Consider the following 18,529-nt stretch of genomic DNA (forward strand, 5'->3'; position numbering starts at 1 on the left):
CTAGATATAATTAGTTTTAAACTTAATTTGATATAGAAAATTTGCGCAATATTCGATACGGCTTTTCTAATGGCTTTTACTGAATTAACCCAAAATAGCACAAGCCAACATATTACTTCTGACACCACTTATCCCGATTTTCAAAAGTAGATTCGTTATTTACTTTTTAACTATAACTATCCTTAACCGTATATAGTAAATTATTTTTTACCTTGCCAAAGAGCTCTCTATACTGCCCAGTCTAAAGCGGCCACCTCTAATCGTAGATTTACTACCCCGTAGTTCTTCAATTTCGGCATAATGATGGTGCTCCTCAGCTGGGCTATTTTCCCGCCTAAATTGATTATAAAAAAAATCATAAAAATAATTCTACTTTTTATTAAACAGTAATTAGAAAATTACTATGATTATTATAAAATATTGTAACCATCATAGCGATATTGATTTAAGAAGTTGAGACAGTTAAAACTTCCTTAACTGGATTTTTCTACTTAGCTAATTCTCGCATATAAAAGATGTAGATTATATTTGACATTTTGTTATACAGGGTACGGCATTGGAATGTGATGCAGTTTAGTAGCTATGGAGAATTGGCCGGTAAATCAATTTCGCCGTGATTTTCCTGCAGTTACCTAGAGGGTTAATTTTCTGAAATAAAGACCTTACCTGGCCAGCACGTTCTTCTGACTTAACGTCTCTAGATCGTTACTTATGGGTGTATTAAAAATCTAAAGTGTATCGTACAAACAAGCCTCGCACCCTGGATAAGATAAAGAACATCATAACTGAGGAGATAAGAAGAATTGATGGAAGACTTCGAGGTGCAGTTTCGAACAACTTATTATTAAAAAATGAATAGAGTTTAATGGTGGACATTTAAAATCTGTTATTTTAAAAAATTAAATATTGAAATCTGCATTCAATGAGTAATAGATTATAGATTTAACAATCTAAACAATAATACAAAAAAATGTCTAATAACTGCAGTGTAGCGAAAATTGTTACATTCCACTGCCGTACCCTGTATATTATGTGAAGAGTGACAAAAAATAGCGTCATCCACTTAAACTTAATTTACATAAGTGTTGGTGAGGTAAATAATAAAATACAATTAGATTTTACATGAAAAATTCACATTCCATCTTATTCATATCCCAGATATAACGTTACAAAGTCATATTTGTGATTTATCTCATTAAGCCCGTGGCCAAATTTATTTCTTTCTCCAAATAGAAATTCATATAAATAAATAATGTATTGCCGTTTCATTTTAACAAATATATTCTACTGGTCAGATTATGCCAGGCAACTCGTAGAATATCACGCAGGTATTTAAAAGTTTATGCAGGGTTCGCCCATCATACCCGAGTCTAAATAATAAATGTGGTACAGGTCCGACCATAATCTTGCTCGAAATTTTCATTATTTCGGCACTTGAAAATCGGGTATAGCAAACGATTCCAGAACATCGTTAATGTACCTTTAGGCTTTAAATTGGCCTTGAAGAAATAATAAAGGAATTCTACTACCTAAAAAACCCACTTCGACCATTGTGGGCCCACATGCAGATTCGAGAAGTTTTTAAAAACACGATCCTATATTCCATACTATATCCCAATTTTTTAGTGCTTTTTCGTTGCACTATTTAAATATACCGAGTGGTGCGTCGCCGAGCGGAACATAGGAAGTGTAAATTTTAAGGGGCTTCCCTGTACATTTTGCAGAAAAAATGTAAGATAACTTTTTGAAGAGACCAATCTGGCAAACCCTCGTGCAAAGTTTCTAAAAATTTTAATAAGCCAATCTTGAATTATTCAATTAAATGTAATTGCAAAATTACCAAATTTTTGGTTCAGGTAAAACCAGACACCAGCCACCAGCAAACAATTTGTTATAAGGCTTTGTCAAATCTGACGTACAGCCGAATACAAGAAAATTTTTTTTTCGTTTTATCAATCTCACAACCAAACATTCAAAGTAAGACAAGTTAACATTACTTTTTTATCTAAACTTTTATTTAATATAACGATGAAGTTAAACCAATAACAATTATTATTATCGATTATTAAAAAAATAATTTTATTATACTTAGAATTTAATTAAACCAATAGCAGTATCTGAAATATTTTCAATTTATTTTGCCATCATGCCTATCTGGTCCATTTCAACCATTAAACCTATTCTTAGTAAATTCGAGTCCAAAGACATTGCAATAAATAATTGTAGATGTTTAAGTCAGAAGATCGAAAATAGATCCGAAAAAAGAGAGAACAGAACTCTTAATATTTTACTAGTTTATTTTCTACTTACTTTTACTATTTTATTAGGAAGTGTGGAAAACTAAAATAAAAGAAAATAAAATACAATAACTTTTTTAAAAATAATAGAGAATTACATAAAAACATCAATTAATCAAATGTTCAAACAAACCGCGATTAAGAGCTAAACAATACCCTAACCGATCATAAAATTCATTTCTAACGTTACTAAGTTGATATTGGGAAATTTTATTACATTCTAACGAAATAGCGTTTTGTAACAGGTTTAGATTCTCAAATTTACATTTTATAAATGACACTTTTTAAATGACCCTACAAAAAGAAGTCATTCGGTGAAAGATCAGATGACCTGGCTTGCCAAAGTATCCGGTACCGTGGACCAATAATATTGCCGTTAAAAACATTTTCCAAGCACTCTCTAACCATACGGGCATTATGGGCCGGGCAACCATCCATTTGGTACCAGATCACTTGATCTTCCTGAACAACTTCTTCCAAGGCGGGTCCAATTTGATTTTGAAATCCAAATAGGTTTCAACTGTTAGGTTATAGTTCATAAAAAAGTGTCCAATGATATGGTGTCCAATAATTCCCACGAATGCATTTGTTTTTTGGGGATATTGTGTCCGAGTATGAACACAGCGATGTTAATTTTCTTGGCTCCAATACCGGCAATTCTGAACATTTTGGTTCATTGTTAAGGGTAAATGTGCATTCATCGGTAAAACAAATATTTCTTAAAAAATTCCTATCATTATTATTAGAGATAAAGAGTTAAAGAGTAGCTTTTAGCTAATCTTCGCCTGTTCAGGCAAATACTGTAATTTGCAGGGTTTGTTAAATAAAGACGATTTATTATTATTATTATTTGCTCTTTCATCATTTCAAAACAAATTGCCATTCTTCGCTCTTGATCTCCTTCCTGCATCTCTTGATGTTTTTTGAATTTATACGAATAATACTCGTGTTTTTTTAAATTGCGCAATACCGTTGTATGATGTTTATTTACCGATTGCCCAAGAACCCTGGTACTAACCATCTTGTTTTCCTCCACACTCAGTAGAATATTAAGATCTCTGTTCTTTCTTTCTTCGGCTCTATTTTTGATATCCTGAGTTGAACATTTACAATTATTTATTATGGTACACTTGGACTCGAACTTATTGACAATACGTTTAATAGTTGAAATGGATGGAATGGGGTTGGGGAAATAAACTGAAAACATTTCAGATACTGCTCTAAAACTGTTTCCCGCATAATGCCACTTAATTATGGCTATTTTTTCGTCGATTGAATAATTTAATTATAAGTGCGCAATTTCAAATATCGACTGTCACTGATTTATTCACACTTTTCCTCACGTCAGTGACAATATTCATTTTACTGGTGCCCGTTTGGTTTTACCTGAACCGAAAATTTGGTAATTTTGCAATTACATTTAATTGAATAATTCAAGATTCGCTTATTAAAATTTTTTGAAACCTTGCACAAGGGTTTGCCAGATTGGTCTCTTCAAAAAGTTATCTTACATTTTTTCTATAAAATGTACAGGGAAGCCAATAATTGACAACCTTAAAATTTACTATTAGGATTGATTAGAGGGAGTTGAAACCTTAGGCAATATGAAATTAAGTCTAAGAATAAGTTCGACGATAATGGAACACATTTTGAATCTAGAGTATACATGTCCCAAAAAAATCCTATCGTAAATTACTATGTAAATCTCTGAATGCAAATAATCTCCAACTCCTCTCATCTTAAGTTCTTTAAATGCAGTGCAAAACTGTATGGTAACAGTAATTTTAGCATCCAGCCCATTAATCATATTTATGATTAATTATATCATTTCTTTACATATATGCAAAGATTTATAACCTTTTACCTTTTAACTTCAAGAAATTTACTGACTGGCTTATCTGAAATTACCTAATAAGACCTCTAGAGCATATTATGTATTTGAGAAATAGTTGATAGATTTAAGTTGTTGTTTTGCTATTTTGTTTGGCTCGGTTTTTTTAGGAGCTGTTTTTATTTTGTTCTCTTTTGAGTTTATTAATGCGGTATGCTTGAATGCTATGAATTATTATATAATGTAGAGCATTTTGCACACACGACCCATCTAGTCGTAAGTTAAATAAATGTATTTTTTTTGAATTCGATATGTATTTTATGGATAAAGAGAATTTCGTACGTCTTTATATTATATTTGATTTGATGGTCAGAAAAGCTAAAAAATATTTTATAGAGTTGATAAAGTCTTTAAGAGCGTTAATACGTTTGAGCTCCCAAAAACGACTGCAAGACGAAAGTTCAAAGTGAGATACAGCGTGCTGACGTTTAGATAAATATAGTAGTTATAAATCAGTTGAAGAATTTGGGAGCGAACACATTGCATGTATTGTTCTAACAGTTATTTTTTGTGTTTCACACTTCGGACTGACTTCTGTTTATCTCGCCCGCGCCGTCTGCCTAACGGGCACAAATATTCTTTGCAGAATCGTAACTTGGGTGGAAATCATTGTTGTTAGTTTATTATTTTAGTTGCGTTGTTCCGTTGTTTGCGTTCCATGTTATACATTTCTTGTTATAAATATTTTGTGTACATATTAAAGGACTCCGCTCGAAGCTTATGGAAATCTGATTTCCGTTAATATTTTAGATATTATAGTATGTTTGTTCCCTGTATTTTAGTTCCCTGATTAAAAGTCTTCATGGGCCAGAACCCCATGAAGAGATAAGCCCTCCTGAACCCTAAGAATCACCTCTATTAAACCAGAAGCTACATAACCCACCTAACTCTGGAAACCATGGTTCCTATTTCTCTGACTTACGAAATAATGTTTCTATCCTTAGAAATGAATTTGATCGCGACATTAATGAAATTAATGAATGCAGGTTTCAGGAAGGAGACATGACACGAGTTCTTGAAGAAACCAGAATCAACTTTCAACGCAATCGGCAAACTTCGCTCGTAGTATAATAATGCAGCATGGGTTGCGGAAACTCGAAATGGCTATGTAAAAACTATCGTTTACTGCATGGAATTATTCCAAGAGCACATGTTCTATGATTGTTGGATGGATAACATTAAAATGAAATGGCAGTCGCTTATTGCTGCTGGTTAAGACTATACAACTAGCACAGCAAATCACATTGATCTAGCACCTTCCTATACAGGGTGTTTTTTATATATTGCGACAAAATTCAGGAACGTGTTCTTTGGACAAAAATTCGCAAAAAAGTTCCTATAAACATAGGTATAATATACATAACAACAACATAATCTTTTAGATTTTGAGCTACAGGTTGGTAAAGTTTTAACAAAAAATTTTTTTTTCGACAACTTAAATACCCCTGTAGATATTTGTCCAAAGATTGATATGTAGGGTTTGTGTATCCAGAGCCATTTACCAACATAGTTTTAACATTTTTATGTTCTCCAGTGGCGTGTGTGCGGGTTTTTCGCTGAATACTTTCATAAAGAAAAATGGTACGCTACTGGTTTTTCTTGTATTAAAAAATATTTTTAAATTCCCGTTTTATTTGCAACATTTTTGATCCCTTGGACTTTCACTTTTACTTTGACTGATCGCTTTTTTACTTTGACTGATCGCTAAAATTTATTTTTTCTATGATCGTTATAAAAAGTAAGTTTTTTTTTAAAATTTTAGTTCAAATTTCATTGTAGTTTATAATATGTCACTTTCTTTAACATGTTAAAAAAAGTGACATATGAGTAACGTGTTAATATTTCACGCTTCCAAAATCGCGAAGTAGCCTGTGAACATAATTTTTTTTAACGTAACTACGGACAACGCCGCCGCAACGTTAATCACATTCTTGTTTAAGAATTTAATCTTTTTACCACATTCTTCCTCTGCCCACGATAAAGTTGATATTTGTAAGATTTTGTGATATTTTAAATTTTAAATCATAGTCACTGTCCGCCAGTTGACAACATTAATTTCTTAAAAAAATGGCTAACAATTACACAAATAATGAAATGTGCGATATGCACTTCATTTATGGACTGGCTAACGGAAACGCACGAGAGGCCTTGCATATTTATGCTGAACGTTACCCGAATCGTGTTATTCCTCATCACTCCATGTTTAAGCGTTTACACCAACGTCTAAGTGAAACCGGCAGCTTTAAAAAACTCACCGCTGAAAACGGACACCGCCGAACAGCTACTCCTCAAATTGAAGAACAGGTGCTCAATAAATTCGAGGAAGATCCCACCACAAGCACTAGAAAAATTGCTCAGACGGTACACATTAGTAACTTTACAGTTTGGAATATTCTTAAAAGAAACCTTTTATACCCGTATCATATTCAGCGGGTGCAGGCACTTTTGCCAGGCGATTTTCCGAAAAGAACGGCTTTGTGTCGTTGGATGCAAGAACGCATAAGGCAAGATGCACCGTTTATAAGAAAAATACTTTTCACCGATGAGGCTAATTTCTCTAGGGACGCAATTATGAACTTCCACAATAACCACATATGGCATTATGAGAACCCACATCCTGTGGCAGAAAACCGTCATCAGCACCAGTTTTCACTTAATGTATGGGTCGGCATTATTGAAAACTTTTTCATCGGTCCATTTTTTTTACCAGCAAGGTGGACTGGAAAAGTGTATCAAGAATTTCTTTAAAATGAATTACCAGCGATGCTAGAAGATGTCCCCATTCAGCTGAGACAGCAAATGTTTTTTTTACATGACGGTGCTCCAGCCCATTTTAGTTTAGTGGCTCGGCAGTATTTGGATATTACGTATCCAAATCGTTGGATAGGTCAGGGAAGTATTCACCCTTGGCCCCCACGGTCTCCCGACTTGAATCCGCTGGATTTTTTTTTGTGGGGCCACCTTAAATCACTGGTTTATAGAAATCCAATTGATAATGTGGAGGAATTGCGTAATCGCATTAAAACGGACATAATTTGCCAAACACCAGGAATTTTTGAACGAGTGCGCCAATCAATGCGACGTCGATTAGATGCTTGTATTGATGTTGGAGGAGCACACTTTGAACAACTTTTGTAAAAATAATAATATTACTTAAATAAATAATAAAAAATTAAATATTTTTTTATCACTTAAAAAGTATTTTAAATTAAAGATTGTAGAAGCAAAAGTTTTAAATTCTCAATTACAATTTTATTAAATTGGGCTGGTTTTTGTACTAAATTAATTAATAAAAATTTTATTATTTATTATTAAAATTGCAATAAACTAAAAAAACGAATAATTACTAGAATAAAGAAAGTCTAATCAAATCTGAGCAACATGTCCATGGTTTTTAATTTTTTGTGCGAAAACCGTGCATCTAACGGACAAAGTCCAAGGGATCAAAAATGTTGCAAATAAAACGGGGAATTTAAAAATATTTTTTAATACAAGAAAAACCAGTGGCGCACCATTTTTCTTTATAAAAGTATTCAGAGGAAAACCCGCAGACACGCCACTGGAAAACATAAAAATGTTAAAAGTATGTTGGTAAATGGCGCTGGATACACAGACCCTGCATACCAATCTTTGGACAAATATCTACAGAGGTATTTAAGTTATCGAAAAAAAATTATTTTTTTGTTAAAACTTTACCACCCTGTAACTCAAAATCTAAAAGGTTTAGGACCTATGTTTATAGGAACTTTTTTGCGAATTTTTGTCCAAAGAACACGTTCCTGAATTTTGTCGCAATATATAAAAAAACACCCTGCATACAAGATTATATAGATTATGAAAATAATGACATTTTCGAATTTGATAGAAATCGACTTGAGCCAATATTTTTACGTTTTAGAATTTTTTCGCGATTCAGAAACGCTACTCGACATCAGCTTTGAATCAACTTTGCTATAAATAATGAAGGAATAGAAAAAAGGACGCCCATAAAACTAGGAGATGGACCGATATTTGTATATCATTGCACTTTAAGTCCGGTACAAGAACATTAAGATGTTGTGCTCATGTAATACTCTAGTCGGCTTTACTGGACTACATACATGTAGAATGTGTACGTGTTTGTACGGTTTAGATGGGTCGGGGGTAACGGGTTTAAGATAGGGAGGTTTAGGAATCAGGTATGCTAAGGCATACAGTTTGTTCGACCATCCTGTGGGATCACGTCATCAATAACACCAAGCGTCATCTTATGGAATTTGCTGGTAATTTAAGCATTATGACGTAATCCCACGGTTAAACAAAGTGTAGATGGTTAAGCTCGCTTGTGGTGTAGAATTAAAATATTTATGTTCCCAAGGTTATATTAGTTAATTGCTTTTGAATTTGCAGCTGTTGTTTGTGTGGGTTTGATAGGTTGGGGGTTAAGTTCAGGGCTTAATGTGATATTGTGAGGTGCGGAATTGAAATATTTTAGGTTAAATATTACAATAAATTCTTGTTTTCAGAACTAGGTGGATTACACAGCTTCTGGTTTGATAGATGTGATTTTTAGGGTTTAGAGAGGCTTATCTCAGAAACCATGGGGTTCCGGGAGTTGAGCCCATGGAGACTAAAATATACAACATACTACAATATACAGGGTGTCTCACGACGAATAGACGCGATCGATATCTCGGAAACTAATTTTTCAAAAATTTTGAAAATTTAGCAACATGGCACAGTCGATGGGGGCTACATAACTAAAATATTTTGACAGTTGTGACGTTTCCGGTTATACCGGAAGTAGGTGTCAACTTCGTTATTTTAAATGGAACACCCTGTATATTTTTACATTTTTGACTTTTACGTGAAATTCTAAGTATATCTTGTGTATAATGTCCTATACCTAAGTGTAACCGTTTTTGACATATTTTTAATTTCATGTCAAAAACTATGTTTATAAGCCCTAACATAATTACCGATTACTCCCTTTTAGTAGCCTTCATTTATTGGTTAGTTTTGGTTTTATTTTAGAGGAAGGACCACTTTAAAAGACTATTATAATATTTGGCTAAAAAAAAAGATACAGGGGGTCAAAAACTAGCATTAAAAATTAAAATGAAAAAATCATTAAAAGTCAATTTTTTTAAATGGAAACCTCCTATTTTTATAATTTTTTCATAAAGATAATTAAAAATAAGGTTAACTTTGTATAAGGTTATCTAGTCCAAAAATTGATAGTTTCCGAAATATTGGCAGTTTAAATTTGGCCTAATATTAAAAGCCGTATAGTAACACGGCTCAAGGATTGTTGATTAGTTGGGCATGACGGTTGTCATAGTAACCGCTAGAAGCGGCAGTAAGATAATGGATTATAACAGAAATGTACACTTTTTAATTAAATTACACTTTTACGAAGAAAACTTAAATAGCAAGTAACTTATAAATTGAATGCATATAATCCATACTGGAAACGTTATCTTTAAAAAAGTTAACTAAGAAAACATTAATTTAACTAGCTCTTGTTACTGCCCATAGAGTTCAGATTTTTTCATAAATAGACATTTCAAGTTGAAATTGAAATTACAAGTCTAATTAAAACTTCAGCTCCTGGTAAAGACTAACCTCTTATTATTTTTACCTTTTTTCCCTGAAAACCCTTAGTGCAGCTACAACTCTAATAAATTATTTAGAACGTGCATCTATACTAAGAGGGGATGTTAAGAGATTATTTATCTCTTAATAAACCTCATAGAACTGTAAATGCCGAAGTTACAGGCAAATGGATTAAATCTGTGTTATTTCAAAGTGGTATTGATACTGCGATATTTAGTGGAAATATTTCTTGACTTATACCGGGTGGTACGTCCGTGTGTCGCCGAGCGACGATTCTGGTTTTACCTGAACCCAAAATTTGCTAATTTTGCAATTACATTTAATTAAATAATTCAAGATTCGCTTATTCAAATTTTTTGAACATTTGCACAAGGGTTTGCCAGATGGGTCTCTTCAAAAAGTTATGTTACATTTTTTCTGTAAAATGTACAGGGAAGCCAATAATTGACTCCCTTAAAATTTACATGGGTTTTCCTATGTTCCGCTCGGCGACGCACCACCCGGTATATATAGGTATTATTAATGTTAAGTGTTCTGTATGATAGATTAACATAAACATTTAGGTAATTTGTTTATATCTTAGAGATGAATATATTTAGGTTGTAATTTTTTATTAATAATGTTGTGTTTTTTTCTACATATTTAGTGATGCTGATTTTTTAACGTTCCTTTAATATATGTTACACGTTAGAAATAATAATGTACACTACGGAAATGCCTTTTTTTAGCTCTAAACTTCTACGTTATGTGTAATCTCGAGGAACGAGGCTTGAAATATAATTACTATAAAACTTACCTGAAATGAAGTTTGATCGTAATTATATAAAAGCCTCGTTCGAGATGATTACATCTCACCCATTTTTTTCTACCCTAAACTCAACCCATTAAAGGTATTTTTGTATTACAGCTTTAAACCTTATGATGACCCGGGTGTTAGAGATCGGAGGGTTGGGGTAAAGTGATGGGTATGCGTGTTTCTTTTAATTTTTTTGCAGGGCTTTGAAATTCGTGCCGTCACAGACATGAGATACAACGTACTACGTTATGTGCAATCATCTCGAACGAGGCTTTTATATAATTACGAAGTTGACTAATTTATTTTAACGTTGTGTTTTCCGTCTTTTAACCCAATTTATACCTATCCTTTTTTTCAATTATTGTATGTTCGTCAACATTTATTGGTGTGTTATTTTTAGTCTTAAATGTTTGTTAAACGCAATGCAGTCCTATCAATATGCTCGGACAGCAGAGCTGCCATTAAGGCTATCACGGCCGCAAAGGTAAGCTCCAAACTTGTACTAGAGTGCATGAAAGTCCTGAAAAAACTGGTACAGGTTGGATGCAGGGTCCAGCTCGTCTGGATACCTGGCCACGCAGGCCATGCAGGTAATGAGGAAGCGGACTCTCTTGCCAGACTGGGATCCGCGAATGTGCCGATGGGGCCGGAACCCATAGTTGGTATCGCCAAATGCGTTGCGGTCGCATCAATGAAGGGTCTGCTGGACAAGTGGACCCACCGAAGATGGACTGAGTCCCCTGGTATGAGACAGGCCAAAGCGCACATAGGTGGGCCCTCTGCCTGTCTCACCAAAAATCTACTACGCCTAAAAAAAAAGCGAAATTCGGCTAGTGACAGGTCTTTTAACCGGTCACTGGCACTTAAGAAGCCATCTCCATACTATCGGTATTGCGGACAACCCGGAATGCCGATGGTGCTGTGAGGTTCAAATACTTGGGTAACACTTTCAGTGTACCGAGCGACTTTAAGTCCTTCAGACCAGAGAGCCTTATCGGTTTCTCTAATGCCGTTGGGCTCTGGTAACCCCCGGTGGGGCATGACGGGTTCATCAGGAGACCTACAACTGCCTTGGCAGCCCACTGTTTCGTCAATTCAATTCAATGTTTTTAAATGTTGTTTTAATTTGTGACAATGTTGTTCCCAATATGTAGAACTGCTGTGCGTACAAGTAAGTACCTTTTATTTATCCATCTTTAATTTTAAAATACTTTTTCCTATATAAAAAAATACATTCAACTCATTCTCAGTTAGCATTGGTGAAGGCTCATACGCCGAAAGCGCTCTGCTAAGATAATAATATTTATAAAACACTTTGCTCTGAATATATCTGGTGTGATTGTTTTGTACTATCCTGCGAGAAACACGGCCACTTTTATATTAGTGGGACTGGCGATATTAAATGGCCTGTCTCCAAATGGCTTTTATTTTTACGATTTTTTTATTTTAAGGAGTTGCGAGAGAAAATATTTGAATGTGTCAATCCCATTTTATCAGAAACTTTTTTTGAGGTACGAAATAAGTTAACTTATTGTTGAGCCAAAGAAGATCTGCTTGAGCAATTAATTTAAAGAAATTTTTTTTTTGTTCTATTTTTGTATAGAGCTTACATTTTTCTACTTTTATTAGTTTATATTTTATTTTTAATAAAATAACTCTTTAATTTTCATTATACAATAGACAGCATAATAAACATTTTTTGCGTAATATTTTGCGAAATTTGATTGCAAGTAATAAAGTTACCCCTCATATTGTGTCATACTGCGAGGTTTTCATGAAAAATTGTGCCAGAAATCAAAGGTTTTATTTCAATGCGAACGGGAAAATTAGACACGGTAGCAGTAATAATCATTAAGGTACGCGCCTTTTATTTTTTCCTTGGATCAATTTAAAAAAAAATACGATAAATAAAACTGGCTTTACAATTTTATTCGTTACATGTTAAAATATTATGTATCCACTATCCAGATCATAAATTAAGTATCGAGCCTAAAACAAACAATTTAACTAATAATTTATAACTTCCATAAAGTAATTTAGTAGTTTTGTTTTTTTTTTAATGTTTTGTTCAGATATTTAATATTTATTAAAGTTAGAAAAATTGGATATTAATTATTCTTTTTTTTATGGTTAAAATACTATTTACTTGAACTGTTTATGTTAAGCTTAATAGATTATTTTAGGTTTCAACCATGTATGCACTTGGATATTAAAACCGTGTTGAGAATAAAAATTATATACAATGTCAAAATAATTGTTGTTGTATATAAATGTTATATATCGTATATATAAAAACCTGATAAAAAGGATTTTTGAATCTGGTATAAATGCATCTTTTAATAAAATATGTATTTAAGGTTAATAATAGAGAAAGAAGAAAGTTTTAATTTAAAAACATATATCGATTGTATCGTATTGATATTTGGGAAACAATAAACAAAACCCTAAAACGATGGTTTTTTATCTTTTACAGTAAATAAGCGCGACTACTTATGAATATAAAAAATAAAAAAGTAGTATTTAGATTTTCAAATTAAATTATTAAAAAAAAAATAATTAAGCCAATAAAAAATATTTGCTGAAATTAAAATAATCAGGAATTTAGTTTTTCAAATGACTAAATTTTAACTTCTTTCAAGTGCTTTCTGGCAGTTTTTAAAGAAAAAACAGTATTAAAAAAGTTTGTTGTTCAAAAAAATACTTAGTCTTAATCATGAAAATTATATTAAAATGAACCCGATAATAATAATAATAATAATAATAATAACTTTTATTTGCATTAATTAAAAGATTACAAGTATTATCTAGAGTAACTAACAGCGTTTTAACTGATTTCAAACGGAAGCACGGAAGCATTACGTACACAATGAAAATGTAAAACAAACAAAAAGTTCAAATTGACAGTACAACTATAACATCCGCCGTCAACCCATAATACTCGATAATTAAGCCTTTCCGATAATTAAAGGTTATGATTCAAAAGATAGAGTTTATTTTTTCTTTTAAAATCTGAATTTTTATCAATGCCCTTAAATAGGCGTGAATACCGTTGTACAAGCGATAGACATTGTATGAAAAGCTGCGTTCGAACATAGATGTTTTATGCCGAGGAGGAACTATTAATTCTCCGTATCTTAGGTTTATATTATGTACGTCCGTTCTATATTGGATTCTGTTTGTTAAATATGGAGGATTTTTAGTCTTTATAATTTTATGAGAAAAACTTAAAAAATGCAACTCTACGCTTCTTCATATTGCACCTAACAATATATGCGAGACAGGTTGGGTGTTTTTTTAATCCATAAATAAATTTTAGGCTTAACTTTGTGCTTTTTGAATATCTCTCATCGTTTTGGATCAGACACGGGCCATATACTTCATCACATTAATTGAAGAAGCTAAGAACCAAAATGTCTGTTAACTCAATTTTTAGTTTCACTGTTAGTATATGCCGATGTAGGTAGAAAAGTTTTAATGAAAAATAAACTCTCTTAATGGAAAGATCCACGAGCTCCCTAAATCTTAGGTCCGTATCGAGCAAAAGACCGACATTCTTAGAACAAACTGAAACAGGCACAACATTACCATGAATTGATACATTCATCCTCTTGCTAAGGTCCGACTTATTTTTACCAAGAGAGCACTGCTGATTTTTTCCGATTTACACTTTATTATACATACAAATTATGTTTTTTAGAAATCTCTACTAAACGCTCCGAGTCATCTTCAATGGTTTGTTTTGTATGTATCTAATCTTGAGGAAAAAGTGAATATCTAGTTTGAGTGTCATCGGCGTATTGATCTGATTTACACCTATGTAGGGCTTTAGTGATGTTACACGAATAAATCGAAAACAGAACAGGAGATAAAATGGAACCTTGTTCCACCCCATTCTTAATTATGAAGTATTCGGAGTATCCCGATGATGTTGCAAAAAACTAAAATCTTCTATGTGAATAATTTTCCATCATACGTACTGATTGTTTGGAGAATCCTATGTATGAAAGGATGGCTAGTAGTAAAAGCTTTTGGTTGATGGTATCGAAAGCCTTAGCTTAGAGTAATCTAGGACTAAAGCAGTAGTTTTTTCAGCATCGTTCTCCCTTAATGTCATCCGTGATGTTGGCAAGGGCAGAGACGCAAGCAATACCCCGGTCTGAATCCTGATTGAAGTTCTGGTAAAATTTGATAAAAGTGTTTCCTTATTTCCGTATCCATTGTTTTTTCAAGAACTTTGGAGAGGCATGGTAAAATATTTACTAATATATAAACTCGCCAAATGAATATAATCTTAAGTCATTATATTCATTTGGCGAGTTTATTTTTAACAAAGGTTGTACTTTTGCTATTTTCCACTTTGTAGGGAAAACACCTTCTAGCAAACATGTATTTATAATGTTCGTAATGTATGGTAGCATTTTTGAGCAACACACTCTTAACACTGGTAATTAATCAAACCGGCGCTAAATGCCAAAGATTTTAATGAATACAATTGATTTTTAACCTCACCAACATCAACGGTACGAAAGGAATTTTTTCTTTAATTAGTTTTTATTTTGTTGGTAGAAGGATAAAAGATCTTCATGTGTTATTGTTGCAGGACCTTAAATTACCTAAAGAAGCTGTTAATATCTGTAGAATTATTTTAGTTTGTCTGGGATTAATTTAGACTTTTTAGAATTATTTATTATATCCAGGTTCTTAAGACGCTTCCAAATTGCGTTTTTGTTAGACCAAGTGCAAAATTCTAAGCAACGCTTTTTTTCTTGAGCTATTGCGACATTAGTTAGGTTTCGCAATTGTTTATAGTAGTTCCAATAAGCTGGCTCTCTCTTTTAGTTTTATCATCTTCTCTATATTGCCTGTCAGCCAAGGAAGTTTTTGTTTTTTCAGTACGGTTTTTATTGGTGCTACTAAATGAAATATTTTCAAAACGAATTGATTTAAAATAATTATTATTATATTATATAATTAAGGGTGTTCCTTAAAGACGTTCTAATAATAAAGGGAATAATTCCTGGACCCATTTTAAGAAAAAAAGGTCCTATGAACATATGTCCTAAACATCTTAACTTTTGAACATCCTGTATCTCAAATTTTTTAAAGCTTCCACGGTATACTCTTCGTTATTGACGATCAACTTATTTTTTAGGATTCTAGCTGTAAATTTCTTCTCTTTGGCCACCTTTTGAAAATGATAAAAAAGGATTTTTCTTTCAGTTCCCTTTTCCTCTGACAAGTCTTAAACAATGCTAATTCCACTACTTTTTAATTTTTTATAAGTTTGCTGTGCCGTTATTTATCTAACAAATTTAATCAAGATTGGCCTAATTTTACTAGTTGATTTTTCCCCGATCAAATTTTCAAATTTTTCAAGGATTATTCAAATTTTTAGTAAAAATTTAATATACATCTTCCTGAAGGGTTTATTTTAATTAAATATCTTCTCGATAAACGCAATAAGAAGAGAAACGAGATTTATTGCCTTCTACGATTATATGAATTTTTTTTTCGGGTTTCTCCGGAAACAATCGGAGTTCCTTAAACTTTCAACTGGCATTTCAATAAGCCTGAAATTACGCTAAAATCTAAATTAACCTACTTTGTGCCTACCATCGTTCCGATACCGATGGTCATCCTCGAATTCAGAATACCCTATACAATTCTGTACATCAACTTCTTTTCTTCGATTTCTTGAATTGTAACTTCAAAACTCACCGTCTAGTTGATAGAAGTTCAGAAACAGAAATTTTTGGAATAGCCAACATAACATTATTGTGAATTAATTATAACATAAATAAAATTATTGGACCCGTAAACAAACATTATCTTACAGGTCCTTTTTTACAGGTTCATAAATATTATAGTTATAATTATCCTACCTTATACTCAAATGTGCAGTTGTCTCCGTAGCCCCAGAGGTTTCCATAGGAGTAGTACTGCTTTCCTCCGATACCAATTTTTGTATCTGTTTCAAAGAAGCAGTTAGCGTTTTGGCTGGGGATATCAAAAGTAAAATATCACTTTTATCTAATATTGAATCAGATAAAGGATTTTCGGAGCTGTAATCCAAAGTACATTGTTGGGAAACTGTTCGCATTTGCGCCGTAGCTGGTTGATTGTTTTCCTGAGCTACATTTGATTTTTTACGAATTTTGCTTTTTGATGTGTCTAAAAAATGGAGATAACTTTTGGGTTAAAAAAAGAAACGCATTAAAAATATCTACCTTTTTTCCTAAGCTTTTCGGCATTAATAACAATTTTGTCTACTGGAACATTTACATCAAATTCCTCCCCGCTATCGGAAAATATATTCGGATTTTTTCTTTGGGATTTTCTAATTTGCTCTACATGAATATTTGTATTATTTACCTAAAGAAAAAAACGCTGTTTCCATTTAAGTAATGTAGCTAGTACCGAAATACCTTTGAGTTTGTACCAAACATATTCTGTTCAGCATTCTTGTTTTTTGGAAGTCTCGGTTCCGAAAAAACCGACGTAGCGTCACTGTTTACATCCCTAGGTGGTTTTGTTTGTAGATTATTACGCTTCATCATATCCCTTTTTTGTCTGCGAAAGAATTTTCTTGCTACGGTACTCTGGTGTGGATTGTAAAAGACTTCAGCTGCACTTGTAGGATTTTCTATGATATGTGGTACCACATTTGAACGATATTGCGCACGGTGTAGAGCAATCTGAAGATGAAATAAATATAAATAATTAACCTACATTGTAAAGATGACGTTCGATTTTTATTTCATAAAAGGTGTGGAGAAAGAGTAGGGGTTAAATATATATGTATCTGCGCTCTCCATATTCGGAGTGACGGGCCATATTCTTTCTCCACTCTTTATTGAATTTAGTAACCATAAAATGCTATATCACTGCTTATTATTACCATGGTTAATTTATAGCTCCAGCTGAACGTTCATAGGTAGCAGAATTGGACAGGAGTGCAATAAAGGAAAATACAACGCTCTGTTCGAGCCAACTAATCGATTGGATAAGCGTTGTTTAAAGAGCGATAATAGTATAATCTATAACAAGTATTAAATAAGCACAATTCTAAACTATCTACTAAACTAATCATGATGTGAAAATCAGCTTTATTTTCACATCATGATAGTTAAGTTTTGTTTTAACCTAGCTTTTTACATATTTCACAGTTTATTTTTAGTCTGCTTCGTGTTTTTTTTATTGCGTACCAAATTTGAGTCTAATTGCTTTTCTCTCGTAGTGATTCCATTTTTACTTTGATACTAGGTATATATTCCAATTTTTAAATATGGCACTGTATATTATCACGTGTATTCTAAATATCGATTGTTATTATTACAGCCTATACATTTCAGTTAGTTTAAATCTTCTTCCACAACCAAAAGTCAAATTAAATACTTTAATATTCTAGCGAAAAACCAAACTTCAACAGGTTCTGGTCAATAAGTAGAACCTGGGCCAACCAAAATCTAAGACGGAAACTACATAAAATACTACTACTTTTTGAAGACCAACGAGGATAACTTTAACACTGGTCATATAGTCATATGACACATCAGGTGCATGATTTTCCCTACCAATCCCTACATCCTCCCTTATCAGAAACTCGCTCATATACCTTAGTAAAAAAATTACAATCGTGTTCCTCTACATTAATACCTAAGACAAACATTAGATATTAAAAAGCTCAAAATCAAAATAAAATCACCTTCATTAAATAAAGCATATTATAGCCTTGACGAATTTTTTCATGATAACTTTTGACCTGTGCTCTAACATCATTTTCATGTTTTGTAATACCTTGTGTTTTGTTCTATTATTGTTTAAATTATTTGCTCTAGCTTCTGTTTTTGGCAGCAGTTTTATTTATTTTTAAGCCTCTTGTTATTTTTTGATAATGCGTTTTTTTTATGTTATACTTTAAAAATATGTATTGGTTCTTCTATGAATTTA

The 18,529-nt window shown here is 32.6% G+C and overlaps 1 protein-coding gene across 1 annotated transcript in view; it reads right to left on the reverse strand.

Moving 5' to 3' along the window:
- The window catches only part of LOC126741720 (adhesion G protein-coupled receptor A3), a 60,103-nt gene that overhangs the window by 7,417 nt on the left and 34,157 nt on the right, over window positions 1-18,529 (reverse strand). The window contains exons 14-17 of the mRNA XM_050448264.1: window positions 17,005-17,274; window positions 16,807-16,951; window positions 16,462-16,750; window positions 212-334 (exon numbers count right to left, since the gene is read on the reverse strand). Coding sequence (XP_050304221.1) covers window positions 212-334; window positions 16,462-16,750; window positions 16,807-16,951; window positions 17,005-17,274 — 827 coding nt within the window. The remainder of the gene's footprint in view (window positions 1-211; window positions 335-16,461; window positions 16,751-16,806; window positions 16,952-17,004; window positions 17,275-18,529) is intronic.

This window comes from Anthonomus grandis, chromosome 10, assembly GCF_022605725.1.
Source record: "Anthonomus grandis grandis chromosome 10, icAntGran1.3, whole genome shotgun sequence".
Classification (NCBI taxonomy): domain Eukaryota; kingdom Metazoa; phylum Arthropoda; class Insecta; order Coleoptera; family Curculionidae; genus Anthonomus; species Anthonomus grandis.